The sequence below is a fragment of the Eutrigla gurnardus genome, assembly GCF_963514095.1.
Source record: "Eutrigla gurnardus genome assembly, chromosome: 6".
Classification (NCBI taxonomy): Eukaryota; Metazoa; Chordata; class Actinopteri; order Perciformes; family Triglidae; genus Eutrigla; species Eutrigla gurnardus.
In genome coordinates this window covers 23,401,193-23,416,830 of record NC_139920.1, presented here as the reverse complement: position 1 = coordinate 23,416,830, position 15,638 = coordinate 23,401,193, and the positions used below count along the sequence as shown (strand labels likewise).

At 39.5% G+C, this 15,638-nt stretch overlaps 3 protein-coding genes across 4 annotated transcripts in view; 1 reads left to right on the top strand and 2 right to left on the bottom strand.

The window, feature by feature from the left end:
• Nucleotides 1–15,638, top strand: part of b3gnt7 (UDP-GlcNAc:betaGal beta-1,3-N-acetylglucosaminyltransferase 7) — a 283,633-nt gene that overhangs the window by 233,288 nt on the left and 34,707 nt on the right. The gene's annotated exons all lie outside the window — the stretch shown is intronic.
• Nucleotides 3,277–10,600, bottom strand: mfsd8l1 (major facilitator superfamily domain containing 8-like 1). 2 transcript variants are annotated; one of them, XM_084011203.1, is made up of 13 exons: nucleotides 10,469–10,600; nucleotides 10,232–10,319; nucleotides 8,687–8,872; nucleotides 8,501–8,563; nucleotides 8,157–8,276; nucleotides 7,763–7,842; nucleotides 7,347–7,674; nucleotides 6,976–7,049; nucleotides 6,599–6,812; nucleotides 6,239–6,361; nucleotides 6,005–6,135; nucleotides 5,121–5,234; nucleotides 3,277–4,828 (listed from the first exon to the last, which is right to left on the bottom strand). In XM_084011203.1, the coding sequence occupies exons 2-12, from the start codon at nucleotides 10,305–10,307 to the stop codon at nucleotides 5,154–5,156; spliced, it is 1,476 nt and encodes a 491-aa protein (XP_083867329.1). In that variant the 5' UTR covers nucleotides 10,308–10,319; nucleotides 10,469–10,600; the 3' UTR covers nucleotides 3,277–4,828; nucleotides 5,121–5,153. The 2 variants fall into 2 exon arrangements, with proteins under 2 accessions (XP_083867329.1, XP_083867330.1); XM_084011204.1 differs by having other exon boundaries at nucleotides 10,232–10,551.
• Nucleotides 12,026–15,539, bottom strand: polr2h (RNA polymerase II, I and III subunit H). The gene is made up of 6 exons (XM_084011331.1): nucleotides 15,364–15,539; nucleotides 14,447–14,538; nucleotides 13,408–13,491; nucleotides 13,112–13,205; nucleotides 12,879–12,962; nucleotides 12,026–12,367 (listed from the first exon to the last, which is right to left on the bottom strand). The coding sequence occupies exons 2-6, from the start codon at nucleotides 14,517–14,519 to the stop codon at nucleotides 12,250–12,252; spliced, it is 453 nt and encodes a 150-aa protein (XP_083867457.1). The 5' UTR covers nucleotides 14,520–14,538; nucleotides 15,364–15,539; the 3' UTR covers nucleotides 12,026–12,249.

Below are 15,638 nucleotides of genomic sequence, written 5' to 3'. Positions count from 1 at the left end.
GAAAGAAGATAGTACAGTGCTACAATCACAAGCACAAATTAGTATTCTTTTCAGCGGGCTACCACTAAATAAAATAGTTTGAAAAGGTGTGTCAAATGTGACATAAGTATCTTTTATCCCTCATGTGCCACTCCTACTCCAGTTGACCACGCGGGTCAAGACTAACAGAACCGGTGTGATGTCAAGGGGTCAAAGAGACCGTCAGAATTACAAATCCCGAGTAAGTGTGTGATGTTTTAAGATCAAAGAGAGGCGGCTGAACATTGTCAGGAAGGAAACCTCTTGAAGATGACTGAAGCGTGACACATTTTGGCTAAAAAAAAAAAGTCTCGGCGCGACAGCAGCTGTGCTAGCTTTCACAACCGAGCCCAGGGTGGTCAGCTAATAGGCTACGCAGACTTAATTATTCATTCAGACAGAAGAAGAAGCATTACACAACAACACTTTCCCTGAATCCTACGTGTCACACAGAATTTCTGTGACAGAAATGGAGCTTCCATTGAAATTTCCTTTTTTTTAACTGACCAGACTGGACTCTCCAGATTACGACAAATTTATGAAGTTGCAAATTTGCAAGTTAATGAAGTCGCAAATTTGCAATGTGAAGTCGTTTTCCCATGAATGTAGCTTTCACTTGTAGTCATAGCAACAGCAACAGCAAAAATCCAATGTTAGCGGAACCAAGTGAACAAGTGAAAACTACCGCTAGCATCTTAGCACCAATCAATAAACGCCCATAAGATGACAAATTGGCCCATTAAATAAAACCAACAATAACAGCTATCACCCTAAGGACCTTAACAAGGTATTCTCACACGGAAGTTAGCTAGCATAAATGCGTTAAATAGATGTTAGCATTGTAATAAATGTGCAAATTTGCCACTTTCTAAACTCGCAAATTCACAACTTTTTTTTTACCGGAATATTGCCCCCCTCTCTCGGCTCTTTTTTTTTTCCTACAGTGGCCCTAACACGCTGTCGTACTCTCCAGATGACCTTTTCAGCAAAAAACAACAAAACTGGGTTAAAGTCTAACTTTGGCATTAGATTGTCTTTGTGATGGGAGACTTTGTGTTGCAGCGCATCTCTTTTTTCTCCCCTTTATGCCATAACTCAAGCACTCTGCTTCTCTCTATTTTTTTCTTTTTTCCCCCATAACCGTCTTGCTTTCTAGATGTCGCACCTCCGCAGAGTAACACATGCATTATTAACACACGGTTCAAGCTCTACCCATGCGGGGACACTCACGGACTTTCACAGGTTTCTGTCAGTGCCACCATTTTGATTTAGCCGTGGCTCAAGCACTTTTTTTTGTATCCGTGACACCACAGCACAAACTAAATATTTCATACGCTTGGTGGCTCAAAAGCTTTGAAGTCCGTGGCTTGAGAGGCCCTCCATCCATTTATTACCCATCTCGACTCGTGTCGTGAAAGTCTTACAATGACCGAATTGGAGGCGTTATTCTTGAACTGCTTGTTGTCCCGTTGGACGGAGAGAGAAGGGGGGTCTTGTAAAGTGCAATGGCAAGAAAGAGGAGATATGTGGGGAAAAAGTGGTTGCTGATGCGGCAGTGTGGCTTTGTCTACACTCCCCGTGGGTAAAATATGTATGTTAGGCTTGAGCTGCAATGTACCCAGAGTCTCAGTGCATCATCAGAATTCATCCGTGCACCGCCCCAACCCATTTTTGTGAGGGTCAATCAGTGATCAAGCCGGGATGATGAGATAGGAAGTCCCACTGAACTCCACTTTCCCTTGCTGCCCTTTTTCTAGTCGAAAGCAAAAACGCAGTTCATTGAAAGTTCACGTCCATTGTCATCATCGAATTTGGTAAATGCCTCGTACCATATCTCTGTGATTGGCAGGGGAGGGAGGAGGAGCGAGTTCACCAAACTTAACCCAACAACCACAGCTTATATGACACACGGCGTGTTTTATACTTTTGACCCTGATACGCAGGGTCGCTGTTCGGTCAGACTGCCGCTGTAGGCTGTGTGAGTGTGTGTGTGTGTGTGTGTGTGTGAGTTTGGTGGTGGGGGCTCCGGTTAAGGAAAGCAAAAACCCCAAAATATCTCTGTTACTGGCCCTGTGTCGTAACATGTCTAAGCCTGCCTCGCCTAATATCGAAATAGGTTCAACTAGAGTTCACGTTTGAGGCCACGCCCCCTCGCCACCACGTCAGCAGACGGCATGTCGTCACGAGTGAGAAGGACCCCAGCTACACCCTAGTTTCCGTTTAAGTCGGCGATGTCACAGCGACCCCCAGTGAGCCCCGGTCCACATGTCCGGCTACCATTAACGCTGTCAAGAACACTAGAAATATTCTGGTTTTCATGTCACTTTTGTAAAAAATATATTGTGGTCAAAATCATCTGCAAACCAAAAAGTTCTGTCCTCCATTTATGTGAAAAAATGCTCATAAATAACTGTATATACATTTTATATATTATGTTAATTGAGCATAAACCAAATCTTGAATAGAACGAATATACTTTTTCATAGATAATGCAGCATGCTATTTTAAAATATTATTTTTTAAATATAATTTAAAAAATACACAAACAAAAATTATGTATTATGATTTGATAATACACACTACAATTATAATTGAAGCCTTTATCATGAAATCATAATGATGAAAATAAATAATAGATGAATCAACAATATTTTTTCAGATCGTGTTTTTCATTCATGCCTTAATTTTTTTTATAGAATAAATATTTGTATGACATGCCATAAGAGTTTCTGAATTGACTAAGATTGCATGTTGTCCATTTGACTCTTTTAATTTGAAAAATATCCACATTTTATTACTAAAAATATAACTTTACTTCTACAATTATTCACCTGGATTGTAAATTAAATGTTGTGAAACATATATCATGTTTGAAGCGAATCCACTTTCAGAAAGCCTTAAATACGCTTACTTTGTAAGAAATTACCCAAAGTTATTTTTATGTCATTAAGTTATTTTTTTTTCAAAATTATATTAAAATATATTCACCAATGTCTCACCATTATCCACATTATAGATAATTTGTAGCCTATTATGAGCTCTGAACTATCCCTGATACAATTTATGTTTAATATAAATATAAGTAATAGTGTAGATTCATATTTGTTCATGGTCCCTTATAAATAAAAAAAGATACTGAACGTAAGAAATAATAAACTGAAAATAAAAGTAAAATAACATTACATTATCATAAAAAAAATGTATTGTGAATTGTAGCATCAAAATAAAAAAAAGATATCTTTAAAAGCACTCTGATAAATGCATCTTTATTACATTATATAAATCACAATTTAAAAACATGGTTTGCATCCTAAATTTTGCTCAAATTGTTTTCCTTTGCTAAAACAACTATAAGATGCATCTAAATGTCAATGAAACAATCATTTTTACAAGAAAACATTGTTTATGTATTTCATCAAAAAAATAAAAGAAAAAAGGTGCCCTGAAACAGCATATTTATAATCCACATATAGCACTCCTTAATACTGTTATGGAAATAGGTAAAAGGTCTGTCTTATGGTTGGCAAGGTTCTTTTTGTTTCAATTTGTATGCCTTTCAGTTGATAACCAGTAAAAATACATGGACTTTAAAGTAATTATTTAATTTAAATGTATTAATATATTTTTCTTGTGAATTATATCATTATAACAAATTGTTATTGTTATAATTATAATATTGTTATAATTATTATCATGATTGCATTATTTTACTGCATTATCCAGTGCACTTGACACACACATTGTTTCTTGAGAGAAGAATGAAACAAGTCAGTATGGTTGATGTTTATCTTTTCTGTATAGAGACAAATAAGACCCACAAATTATAAAATAAATAAATGCATCATAAAGAAGCAATAAATACTTATAATAAAGACTTGTAGTGTATGATAATGTTTGTGAATACAAAAGCTAACACAATGTAAAATAACTTTTGGAAAAAAAAATAGTTCTGATGTGCATTTTTGTACTGAAAACTTAAATAAAATACAATACTTTTTGTGTACAACAAAGTCCCCAATAAAGCGATTTCTCCCTAAATCTGTATATTTGTGATAGTACTCTGACCTTACAGAGTTATCTGACTGATTATAAGCATTAGGCTTCACAGTAACAGGGACACACTGGTAGAAAGTCTAAGAGCGCCCACTAGTGTTGAAAATATATACTACATTTGCATCAAACAAACATACTTTTTTATGTGTACTTTTCTGAAGCAAGAAACGTATTTTAAACTTTGTCAGTCTTTACGGAAGATTAAAAATGTACCTTCGATGAAAGATAACCTTTGTATTTAGTTGTATGTACTTCCCTGAGAATGTAATTACTGGGATGTTTCAAATGCCTTTGACTGGGTTCTTTTCAGTGAGATGATAAATATTTTAAATGCTTGTTTTTTTTCCCCACAAAAGATCAAGTATGAAGGACATATGTCAGCTAAATGAAGGAATGTCCTTGATACTTGATCAAGGACATGTGTCAGCTAAATCCACAACGTTTGGTATGTTCATTAATGGCAGAAAGTATGACGCACCAAGTGTAGTTGGAACTCAGTGCAGAACAATAAAGGACAGCAACCGTTTTAATCTAAAGCTTGGACACGTGGTGTCAGCAGGACTCCAGATTTCCATGGGAAATGTACTTATACACCATATCAGTTTTTTGATCTTTCTCTGTACAGTTCTAGGTAAGTCCTCAGGATGTGGCGAGGTGTGTGCTGTTGGCGTGTTTGTTATCACCCTGCATGCTGGTCCCAATGCAGAACGTGAAGCTGCAGCTGGACTATAAAAGGTGCAGGACGGAGAATCTTCCACTGTGCACAGACGGAATGGAAAGAAATACAGGATGAGAGGTGGTGGTATTTACAGTTATCTGACAGGGCAAGTTTTTTTTTACCATGCCAACGAATAACATGGAGTATATCAATTTATTATTATGAACAAAATTTTGATTGTTATTGACTCGTATTGTGTGTTTGCGTGCACAAACAAAAACGGACAAAGTCGATTCGGATGAAAACAATGTCCTTTCGTTACTAAATGTATCAGAATCAGAACACTTTAATCCCTCAGGAAATTGTACAATTTGATCATGTAAAAAGCTACCTTCCATATCCATGTTATCCACCACCTGCTGGATTAGCCACAGTTGTCCGAGTCGTCCACATGCTCCTCTGTAACAGGAGCAACCAGCCGTTCGTATGAGAAAACCACCATCATCTGTAAGACGACATTAGAATAGTTTTAATACGAGAAAGAAGAAAAAGGGGGAGAAACCTTTGGATTCTCTTCTACATGTCGTTTATTCATGTCATGTGAATGTCTCAGATCTCTCCTTTTAACTCTTAGTTGTCCATTCTTCATGAATCTGAAACGAATAAATATCAAAAAGCCTGATGCCAGGGTGAATAATTGATGTTCACACAGAGTGAATCCTGAAAAACTGACTGATCTGGAGAAACCCTGAGCCCTTGAACCCTATTTCAGAGCTGTCGGGGATGTAACAGCACGTCCTTTACAATGAAAATTATGACAGACAGTAAAAGAGAGGACTGTGAAGGGAGCTTCCTGTTGGACCTAATTTAAAAAGAAAGAAGTCCTTGGTTTTTATGTTCTTTTTTTTCCCAATGATAGTGGAAACATTTTGTTGCTGGACTATGGTTTGCCCACAGCATTTCATTATGCTTGTTTGAGCTGCTGGCTCTTAGATGTCAACTCACATCTCATATTCCTAACTGGAATCTCTTTTCTGATGTTTGTTATTTATTTGTATTAGATTCTGACTTCTGTGCACATGTATTGAACATGCACAGACAAAGTTAGATCAAAGTAATTGCTATTTATTCCTAAAGGCACATGGTAAACTACTAAAGTACAGTTATTCAGTACCACGCCTTAGTGGTTAATCAGGTTCTGCTAAATAAGATTTGGCATGACGTGATGTCTTGGAAATAGACCCATTCTCTGTCTTTCAGTTGCCTTCGGCATACCGTTAGCAGCGCCAGCAGTCCCATCATCACGCCCATCATGATGTACATGTTGTCGGTGAGGCCGCCGGCCCACAGAGGGCCCAGGATGGTAGCTAGTCCTCCCACCGAGCGACGCACTCCCTGACTGAAACCTGCAATGCAAGCAAGACACAATGACTCAACACACCTAAAACCAGGACTTACTTTCCTAAATGCAATGCTTCCTCTTTCCCACAAGATGGTGCAGTTTCTCACCTTGTGTTTTCTCAGAGGTAACTTTGGAGAAGAGGGAAACCTGAGCCACAGCCACAAATGGCAAACCCAAAACCTGCAGAAACACCCCGATGACGAACTCAGTCAGCTGCCATGGGAAACTACCTACAGGAAACACAGTGCAACAGAAAAAGTCAATTTCTAATGGGCTATTTCAAATGTTTGATGGTGAGGATGATTGTCATAGAATGTATGTCTGCTGTGTTCATGATTCATGTTCCAGATTTGAGGATCAGCAAAGGTATTCACGTAAAACTTGTTACATTAAACCGAGTCATTTTTGTGGCAGCATCAGATGCTGTTGATGAAGATAAGAGAGACGTTTCTTGGGTGCAGTCTGACCTAGTGGATTAGCCAGGAAGATGAGGCACCAGACTCCAGAGATGTTGCAGACGGTCAGACCGATGACCAGGACCACCCGCTCGTCAACACGCTGGCTCAGCCAGCGCACAAACAGGAAGCCGGCGATCACCTCCACGCCGCAGAGACAGTACATCACGCTGTTCTCCAGCTCCCCATAGCCAAAGTACTTCTGCGTCATCGGGGTCACCATGGTCTGTTGGGGGTAGGGGGAAGTGTTAAGTATTAACAATTAATTTTGTCTCAAAGTCATGAAAACATTAACTTCCAGAGTAAAAAAATTGCCACAATCATTTCTTTGTCGTGGTAATAAGTCATCTATGTGTTTGTGTGCGATTCTGTCTGTGTCTTTACTGCACCTCCAGCGCCGTCTGGTTGAAGAGGGTGATGAACTGAGCAGCCAGCAGCACGATCACTTCTTCTCTCAGGAACTCTACAAAGAGAGTCAGAAACATTATTTATAAGATCTTAGATAGATAGATAGATAGATAGATAGATAGATAGATAGATAGATAGATAGATAGATAGATAGATAGATAGATAGATAGATAGATAGACTTTATAACATCTAAAGTCAAAGTATGCATACGATATCCGTGCAGTAAGGAGAAGTTAAAAGTGTGAAGAAAACCACACTCACATCAGTGCATAGAATGCCTTTTTACAGCTTTTTACAGGCTATTTTATGGACAGAGACTGATATTGACCCAAAGCACTGCCAACCAACTACCTCGGGAGATGCCGACGTTCTCTGAGGGCCTGGGTGACTCCGGTGGCACAGGAGAGGGGAGCGGGGAGATGTGATTCGCCGTTCCATTTGAGGCTGCGCAGGCGTCGTGCCTGGGTGGGTCGGAGGTCACCACCGAGCCGTAGGAGGCACCCAGCTCCCGGGACCTCATTAGCGGTTTTTCCTCATCGCTCCCCTCGTCCTCCTCCTCCTCCTCCCTGCTCTGGCCTGACAAATTCTCCTTGGCTTTCCCCTTCTCTAGAGGTGGTAGGTCCCAGTACATTAACATCACCGCCACTTGAAGGAGAGTCCACAGAAGGCACATGAACAACTGCAGGGGGGTGAATAAAGAGACTTTATGAAGAGGGGCAAAAGACAACATTGCGAAAAACCTGAAACAACCTATTGCAGACCCTTACCCCTGGAGCGGTATATTTATTGACCACAAAAGGACCCAAGTGGAAATCGCACAGCCTTAGGAAGATGTTAAATGCTGGACCTGTGTCAAACACAAAATTAAAACAATGTGATTTAACTGCATGTCACTCCTAAATCTTTAAAAATCAATCTACATAATCTTGGTGAGGAGCAAATTAATATAAAAGCAACTCCAGTCCTACAGGCTATTTGTTCATTTCATCAAGCGTAACTGCCAATGCACTAATATTTCAATTTGCATGTGAGCTCGAAGCAGTCACTGTGTTAAATAGAGCAGTATTTCAATACATAACATTCCGGTTTAAAACACTTAAGCTCAAACGATCATCGGGCGGCATAATATCATTTTTCAACACAAAGCAGCAGAACACCGACCAATCAGAAGGCCAGCTTGTCGACATGCCATGACAGCAGCAAATGCAGTGGCGCGGTCCTCAAGGGTCGTGCTTCTGGTCAGGAAGCCAAAGATAGCTGAGCCAGCACCCGTGCCGATACCTGAGGAAAATGTATGTGTTTTCAAGCTGTTCTATTATTATCATTTATCGTTTTTTTGGGTTAAATATGCATCACATTGAAAAACAAATAAACACCAAACGGCAGCTGTTAGAAGCCTCAAACGACACTCTTATGCACAAACTAATTCATATCTTTACATAATGGTACTGCTTAGCTCTGCTTATTACCTGCCAAATGGGTAATAAGTCACTGCGGAGACTCACCTGCCACCAGCCTGCTTGAAAGTAACAGCCACTTGGAGTAGCCCATAAAGTACATGAAATTACCTGGAGAGCAAAAAAAAAAGGGGGGAGTGAAAAAATAAAGTGAGCCACAAAACGTGAACGACACAAATAGAAAAAGAAATGATCATTTGAAGGTAGGGATGGAGATACAAAGTCTGAGCTCACCGATCATCTCAAAAAGGTTGGCGAACAGGATGATCTTCTTGGTGGTCCGCGTCTTGTCGGACCAGTGGCCAAACAGCGGGCCCGTCAGGAGGCCGCTCAAGCTGAATGCGGACAGGACCAGACCCAGAAAGTATGGCGCTGCGTTCAATGTCTGCAAATACTTCCATATTGTGGGCAATATCACAGCTGGGGAGACAAGAAGGAAGTACACTTGAACCTGTTATACTTCAGTGTCTAACGATCTAAAATTACACATAATGAAGTGAGCATTGTCTTGTGTAGGCTCAGCAATCTGCTCAGTTATGCTGACGCATCTGTGTCTATGTGGAGTCAATAGATCAGCTGCTGTGCTGCACTCTGACCATCTGACTCTCCTGGGCACCACTCTGACATTTATCAAAGGTTGATGAGATGGGGGTGAAATAAGAGGATTATGTCTGTTAGGACTGAGAGTTACACTGAATTATAAAGCTGATTTTAAAAAAAGTGTACCTAACACATATATAACAGCATATTAGTTAACATGTAAGTGGCACTAGCATATTAAATGAATGTCCTGTATATGTTCCTGTATGTGCCTTTAACTAAAACACGTTTTTCCCCCAATTATGTTGATAAGCAAATGTCCACTGTAGGTTTTTTATTTGAATACATCGCTTTTCTCACTATACCGTTATACCATTTCCACACTTGTGCTGACCCAACACTATTCTAATTCAATTATTGGGTAAAAGAGACACAATAAAGTTCACTCTCAAGAAATTCCAGAGAGGAAATGAAACCCCAGATAATTGCAGAAGTGCCAGGCGGTCTGGTCCTGTTTATTCTATAGAGTGTTTCTCTGTCTAGGATTTTGTCTTGTAGAGTTTCTTCTATAGTATTATGTTAGGCTATTTGGTGTCTGTGCTTTATGTTGTGCTGTTTATTCTTGCATTACCACTATGTGTCTGTTTTGTGGACCCCAGAGAGAATAGCTGCTGCAGTGCTAATGGGGATCCTAATAAACTAAACACTATAGGTATGTGACTGAGTGATAAAACAATGTTATAACTGAGTCGTGCTTCTTAGTTCTTTGTCACAGCTTTTAAGACATTTAAGCTACAGTGAGTGACATTTAAAATAACGAAATAAATGAAACATTCACTGTGATTCAATCTAACACAACAGGCCTGTGATAAGTACTATCTTATTGAAAGGGGTGTTGATTTGACTCTTCTCAGGGACGTTTTGAGAATGATTAGAGGTGAGTTGTTGTTCTATTGGATTGCATTATAAATATGTTAATGTGATTTTAATGTGATGTCTGTTTAAGGGCCTTAACAATATGCAGCCAGATACCAGATAATGGTACTGGTCTGTAGCTTAATTCAGATGAGAATAAATCAGAAATCCTTTATTCGTGCCCAGGAGGAAACTAGGTGCTCTTAAATATATGAGAATAAAACATTATCAATAACTGTATCTACAATAGCGTGTCTGTTTATCACAAATATAGAAACATTGTTGTTTATGTAATAATACTAATAGTAATAAGACATATCTTACCATATTCCACACCGCTTAGAAGAAATATGAGGCCAATGGTTAAGTATGTCAGCTTCTTTTTCCGTCGATAGTCCATCGCGTTTGGCTTCTATAAAACCAAACTTGTGTTCATTCTAGTCCCTCAAAACACCGTCGTTTACATAATCCCGAATGCAGTGCTTCCAATTAGACCCGGACGCAGGGGCACACAACCAAACCTGGTGTGTAGACGCTTTTTTAAACAGTTTTAATACTTACGGGAGCGTGCGTCGCTCTACGTGGTTGCGCTCTTTCCGCGTCCGAGTTCAGCGGTAAACTGCCTGAACAGGTAAAGCTTTAAACACCAACCACGACGTGTAAACATTGTGCAAGAAAGCAAACGCTCCCGGAATGCTCCTGCGCAGATTAGTTCGACCTTACGTCACTTCCGGCGGTCTGGTCCCGAGCGCTCAACCTGAAGCGCTCCCTCATCTCCGGGTTTTAACGCGCGCGCGTCAGATTTTATTCGATGATCATAGTAGAATGATTTACAATCACTGAATGGCGAATGAGAAAATATGACTGCAGGTTTAAAATGTTCAGCAGTGATTTAAGGTAAAGAATAGAATATATTTTATTGCCATTGTTAGGACAATGAAACACCGTTTAGCAACACTCAGTTTTGGCAATTTACAAAACACACAAGCATATTAACATACAAATAAATAAAAAAATAAATAAAAAAAGGGATGTATGTGCATTTGACAGTCTGTGGGAAGAAGCTTTTCCTTAGTCTGTCCATTCTAGATCTGATTGGAGTAAATAGAAATAGACAGACTAACTCACTTATGTCCTTTCATTTTCGCATTAAGTCAAAGACACGTAAACCTTTACAGAAGATTCCACAGTGCTTTTATTAGAACCTGCTGCTACACTGTAAAAAAAACTAACTAAAAATGTGAAAATCCTGTAGCACAACATGAAAACCTGCTCCTGAATGCCACAGCCAGGACACACCTTTGTTTTTTTTACTTCCGTCAATGTCACAGTTGCACTTTGTGTCATTTTATTTATCGTCTCATATGAGAACAAGAGTTATCTCAGGACACTTGACACGCTCATGATTTTCAAAGGCAAGAGTCCCAACATCATCTTCTGTAGTCGCTGCCGAACCAAGTGTCACAATATGAATTTGATTTGCATTCATGGCGTTAGTAGACCATGTGGGGAAAACAAGTTTCCGTGGTGACTAACCCCGACCATTCAATGGTTATCATGTGAGCTAATAACCCACAGTAGCTACGGTTTATGATGCGTCAGAGGCTCTATACTAATCAATCTGGGTCCCATGATGGTGTTCCCAATTCTGATGAAAAACAAGCTTATTTCTAAGGAGGACCAACATATATATTCCTGTGATAACTTGTTTTAAACATACAGTATTGCTATTCTTTTTTAAGGATACACGTGTATTCTACCGCATCACTACATTCCTTAAGGTTTCAAGCACACATCTGTAGTGTCATTGGCCGTGTTCCTCCCCCATCCTGTGACACCCATTACAGCTGACATTCAGAGGCCTGTGTTGCACACAAAAGCAGCCTCTTCAGCCTTAATTCAATCATCATGTCTCCTGAGTGTCCACATTTCACTTTGCTGCCATCCAAGCAAAAATAGGACCACCGCCTTGCTGGGTAATAAAAGTCCTATTTGAGTGAGTGAAAAAATACCGTAACTTCCTTAAATATTTAGGATGTCATCAACGTCTCAATTAAAAGTCCAAATAAAGACATTTTAAGAAGGAATATAGTCTAGAGAATTATTTTGTATAAAAGAAAATCTTTATTTACAGTTTGCCAGCAGATGGAAGTTGCAGATATTAAGTGTCACAGTCTTCAATGTGTAGTCCGTCTGCTTGGAGGAAAGCATTTTGTAATTATAAAGAGTAAAAAACTAAATATGCTTTCCTCTGTCTCCACTCTTGGATGGTGATCATGTGCAGACTTGAGAAGACGAATGTTCAGTATGCAGTTCATTATGACTTCAAAGTTGATCGGGTTTTAGAAGGCCAGTTTTTTCATGAGGAGGTAGACCCTGGAGTCCACCTCGAAGCCGTGAAGGTTGTTGGCGTCTCCCTGCAGCCTCATGAGGAGGCCACCATAAGACACATAGGCAGACCTGAAAGAAGGAGACGTGATTAAAGCTCACAAAAGGAGGGAATACAATGTTGATGAAAACTGATAAAAATGACAACATCTCATTATCTCTCCCACAAACCTTTGTTGGGTAAGTTAATGACTATCGATCAGTGCAATACAAAACAGATGGTGATCATTTGGAGAGCAAAGTGGACTCATAACAATCTACTTTAAAAGCCAACGACAGTATTCGTCTCACAATGATGTTACTACTACATAAGTTCAACCGATCCCTGTGAATTATGTGCAAGCTTGCAATTTCATCTGACCTCTGCTACTTTTCCCACAAATGTCCTAAATTAAAAAGGTGGGAGCTGGCGAGAAAGATTCCTACTTTCTGTTGGCTTTTATATGTCATGTCCAGTAAATCACGAAATAGAATAGAATATAAATCTAATGTTTCACGGTAATTTAATTATGTTATCATGGTAAGTGTTTATTTATGGGTTATTATATTCAAAGCTTCAATTAAAGCGAGCAACATCACTCACAGGCGCGTGGCTGCTTCTGTTGAAGTCTCGTCGCCCTCAATCTTGTAAACCTTCCCGTACATCACGTAATCAAACTGGTCCGCTCTGGGAATGTAGACAAAAGTAAATGAGATCACAGTACATCAGAGGTGACAGACAAAAATGTACACAAAAATGGTTTTAAATCAAAAAAGAAAAGGAAGCATTTGTAGGTAATGTCAAATGCAACAATACACAAAAAGCAAATTTCTTACCTAGATGGCCGGTCATCCTGAGGATTGTACTCTCCGTCATCTGGCGTTCCATCTTCATATAATGTGCTGGCAATAACCAGTCTGAACTTGTCACCTTAATTAAATGGACACATGCAAACAAAGTTAGTTTAGATTGTGCAAATGTACTGATAGTATATGGAAAGAAACCTGATTTGCTGTGACCATACCATACACACTGAATATGATTGTGTTGGACCAAAACAACCATTAAATGACTTCCAATCTCTCTTTTACTTGAAATGAACATACGCAAAAAAAAAAAAAATGCTCCTTACCAAGATCAACAGGATATATCTGAATGTTCACATCCAAGATGAGGTCCATTTTAAAAGATTCACTTTCACAATGTAGACGAGATACTTCAGGGGGAAAAAACAAGAGGAAGGAGAAGTTTGTAAATAAAGGTTAGTACTTCTTGCAGGTGAAGTCAATAACCATACCAATAGGTCAAAGGGAAGAAGCGAGGTCAACAGCAAACAACTAACATGTACATAAATCCAGCTGAATTAATGAATGACTGCCCACAAGCACTAATGATTTGGGTTGTTTTGCAGTTTATTCCCCTATTACACCCGTTTTGATTTGAACTCATGAGAGAGCATCACCATTTTTAAACAATAGATGCCCGAGGGTTGATTGCCTGCATAATCTGCCAGTACAGAAGGAGAGACCTTAATATTTTCCATGGTCTCACTGGTGCGACATTCAGCTGTTTGTGTGTGTAGCATAATGTTTTTTTCACACCAGCACACAGAAAAGAAGAATCGCCACAGTCTGAGCCAATCAGAGGACGAGTAGAGGTGGGCCTAGGTCTCTGGTTGGCTCTGACCCCGGTCTCTTCTTCAGTGAATCTTTGTGAGGAAAAGTAATGCAGGCAGAGGGACTTGAGAGTCAAAAATGATGACAACTGTCGATCGTTTTTTTTTCGTACAGAAAGTTGCGGTGCCCGTAACACCTGTCTCCACATGTATCGTGCCATAAGATACCGGTCCTGTCTCACAGGTCTCCATCCGAGCCGGGCGTAGTTTTAAGAACCGGTCATTTGATTCGGGCTCCGGTTCGCCAGGGGCGGGCCAACATTATGCATTAACTGGAAAGAGTATGACCAGAGCCTGGCTGGGAACGCTGCCTTTACTGTTGGAATGTCGTCGTTCAGAATCGTTAAAAAAGCACCAGTAATACAACCGGTACACACCAGTGAGACCAATGTTAAAAGTTAGTCTGGAGCCCTGTACTGTGATAGAGTTGAGATGTATAGAGTTATAGCTTTAACACCTTCTTCAACCATGTTTTATAGAGAGATTTCACACACACCTCTGTCAAACTTCTTGCCATCGGGGTCGATGTCCTTTACATCAAAGATATCTTCAAAGAGAATTCCAGCCATCCCTGTCTTGGTCTATGAACTTAGGAAAGAAAAAGACAAAAAAAGGTTACATAAAGTCCGAACTTTAACAAATTCTGATGTTGTGTATGAACACGTCTTCTTCAAGCGTCTTTAAGCACCCGGAAAAGAACTAAAACCTATGTATTATTATTATGAATAAGACCAATATAAGTATCTATTATAATAAAAAATAAACAGGCTTACGTTACACAGTAAGGACTGATAAAACACCGTGGTAAATACATATTCATAAGCAGGGACAGTATAAGAGGTAACAGAGAAGCTCATATTGTTGAATCAACAAAAAAGGCATGTTTTAAATGCATTTACATTTTTTACGATTTAAGGCATTGTGATATTTGTGTAAGTCAACCTGTACAAGTTACCACTTATATCAAACAATAGCATGGGGAAATTAAAAAAAATATCCAGACTGAAAGCTAACTTCCTGAAACTAGACACCTTTAGTCAGGACCATTATTCTTCATCTTAACACAAAGACAAGTGCAAAGTGTAGCTAACGTTTAACGTTATTTGGATTAAATGAACTGAATTTAATGAAGCTACTTCACAACACTAGCAGTGACTCACACTGACCCAACGGAATCCATGTGGATACAACTCTAGCTAAACACGTTACATTCAAGCAATCAACAATTCAACAATTTGTTGGTTACAGAAACACGTTTTAGTCGACGTTATTCAACAACGTTGCTGCCTGTCAAAGGTTAGTCATCGTTTCACGGTCTCTATGGCGTTAGCCAAGTACAACTTCAGAAGCATCTCAAAGTCTAGGCTAGCTGTTAGCTTTAGCATGTTGTGCACACGCTTCCCCAATGCTTACCTCAAATGAGATGACGTCGTTGTATTATATCGTGCACAGAACAACGTCACGGACACCCAGTTTATCTCGGTTTACAACTTCTGTTTGAAGCGTGCGCTATATATCTTTTTCAAGTTAAACTTCATTCATTAACATTACTGTGCAGGAGCAATTGTTCCGCCGAGAAATGTGGCCGACCTCTGACACGCATAATACTTCCGGTTGAAAATACAAACTACCAATAGGGCCGTATAAAGCAGGTATAAAGACATACCGGTACGATTTTTTTTTACTGG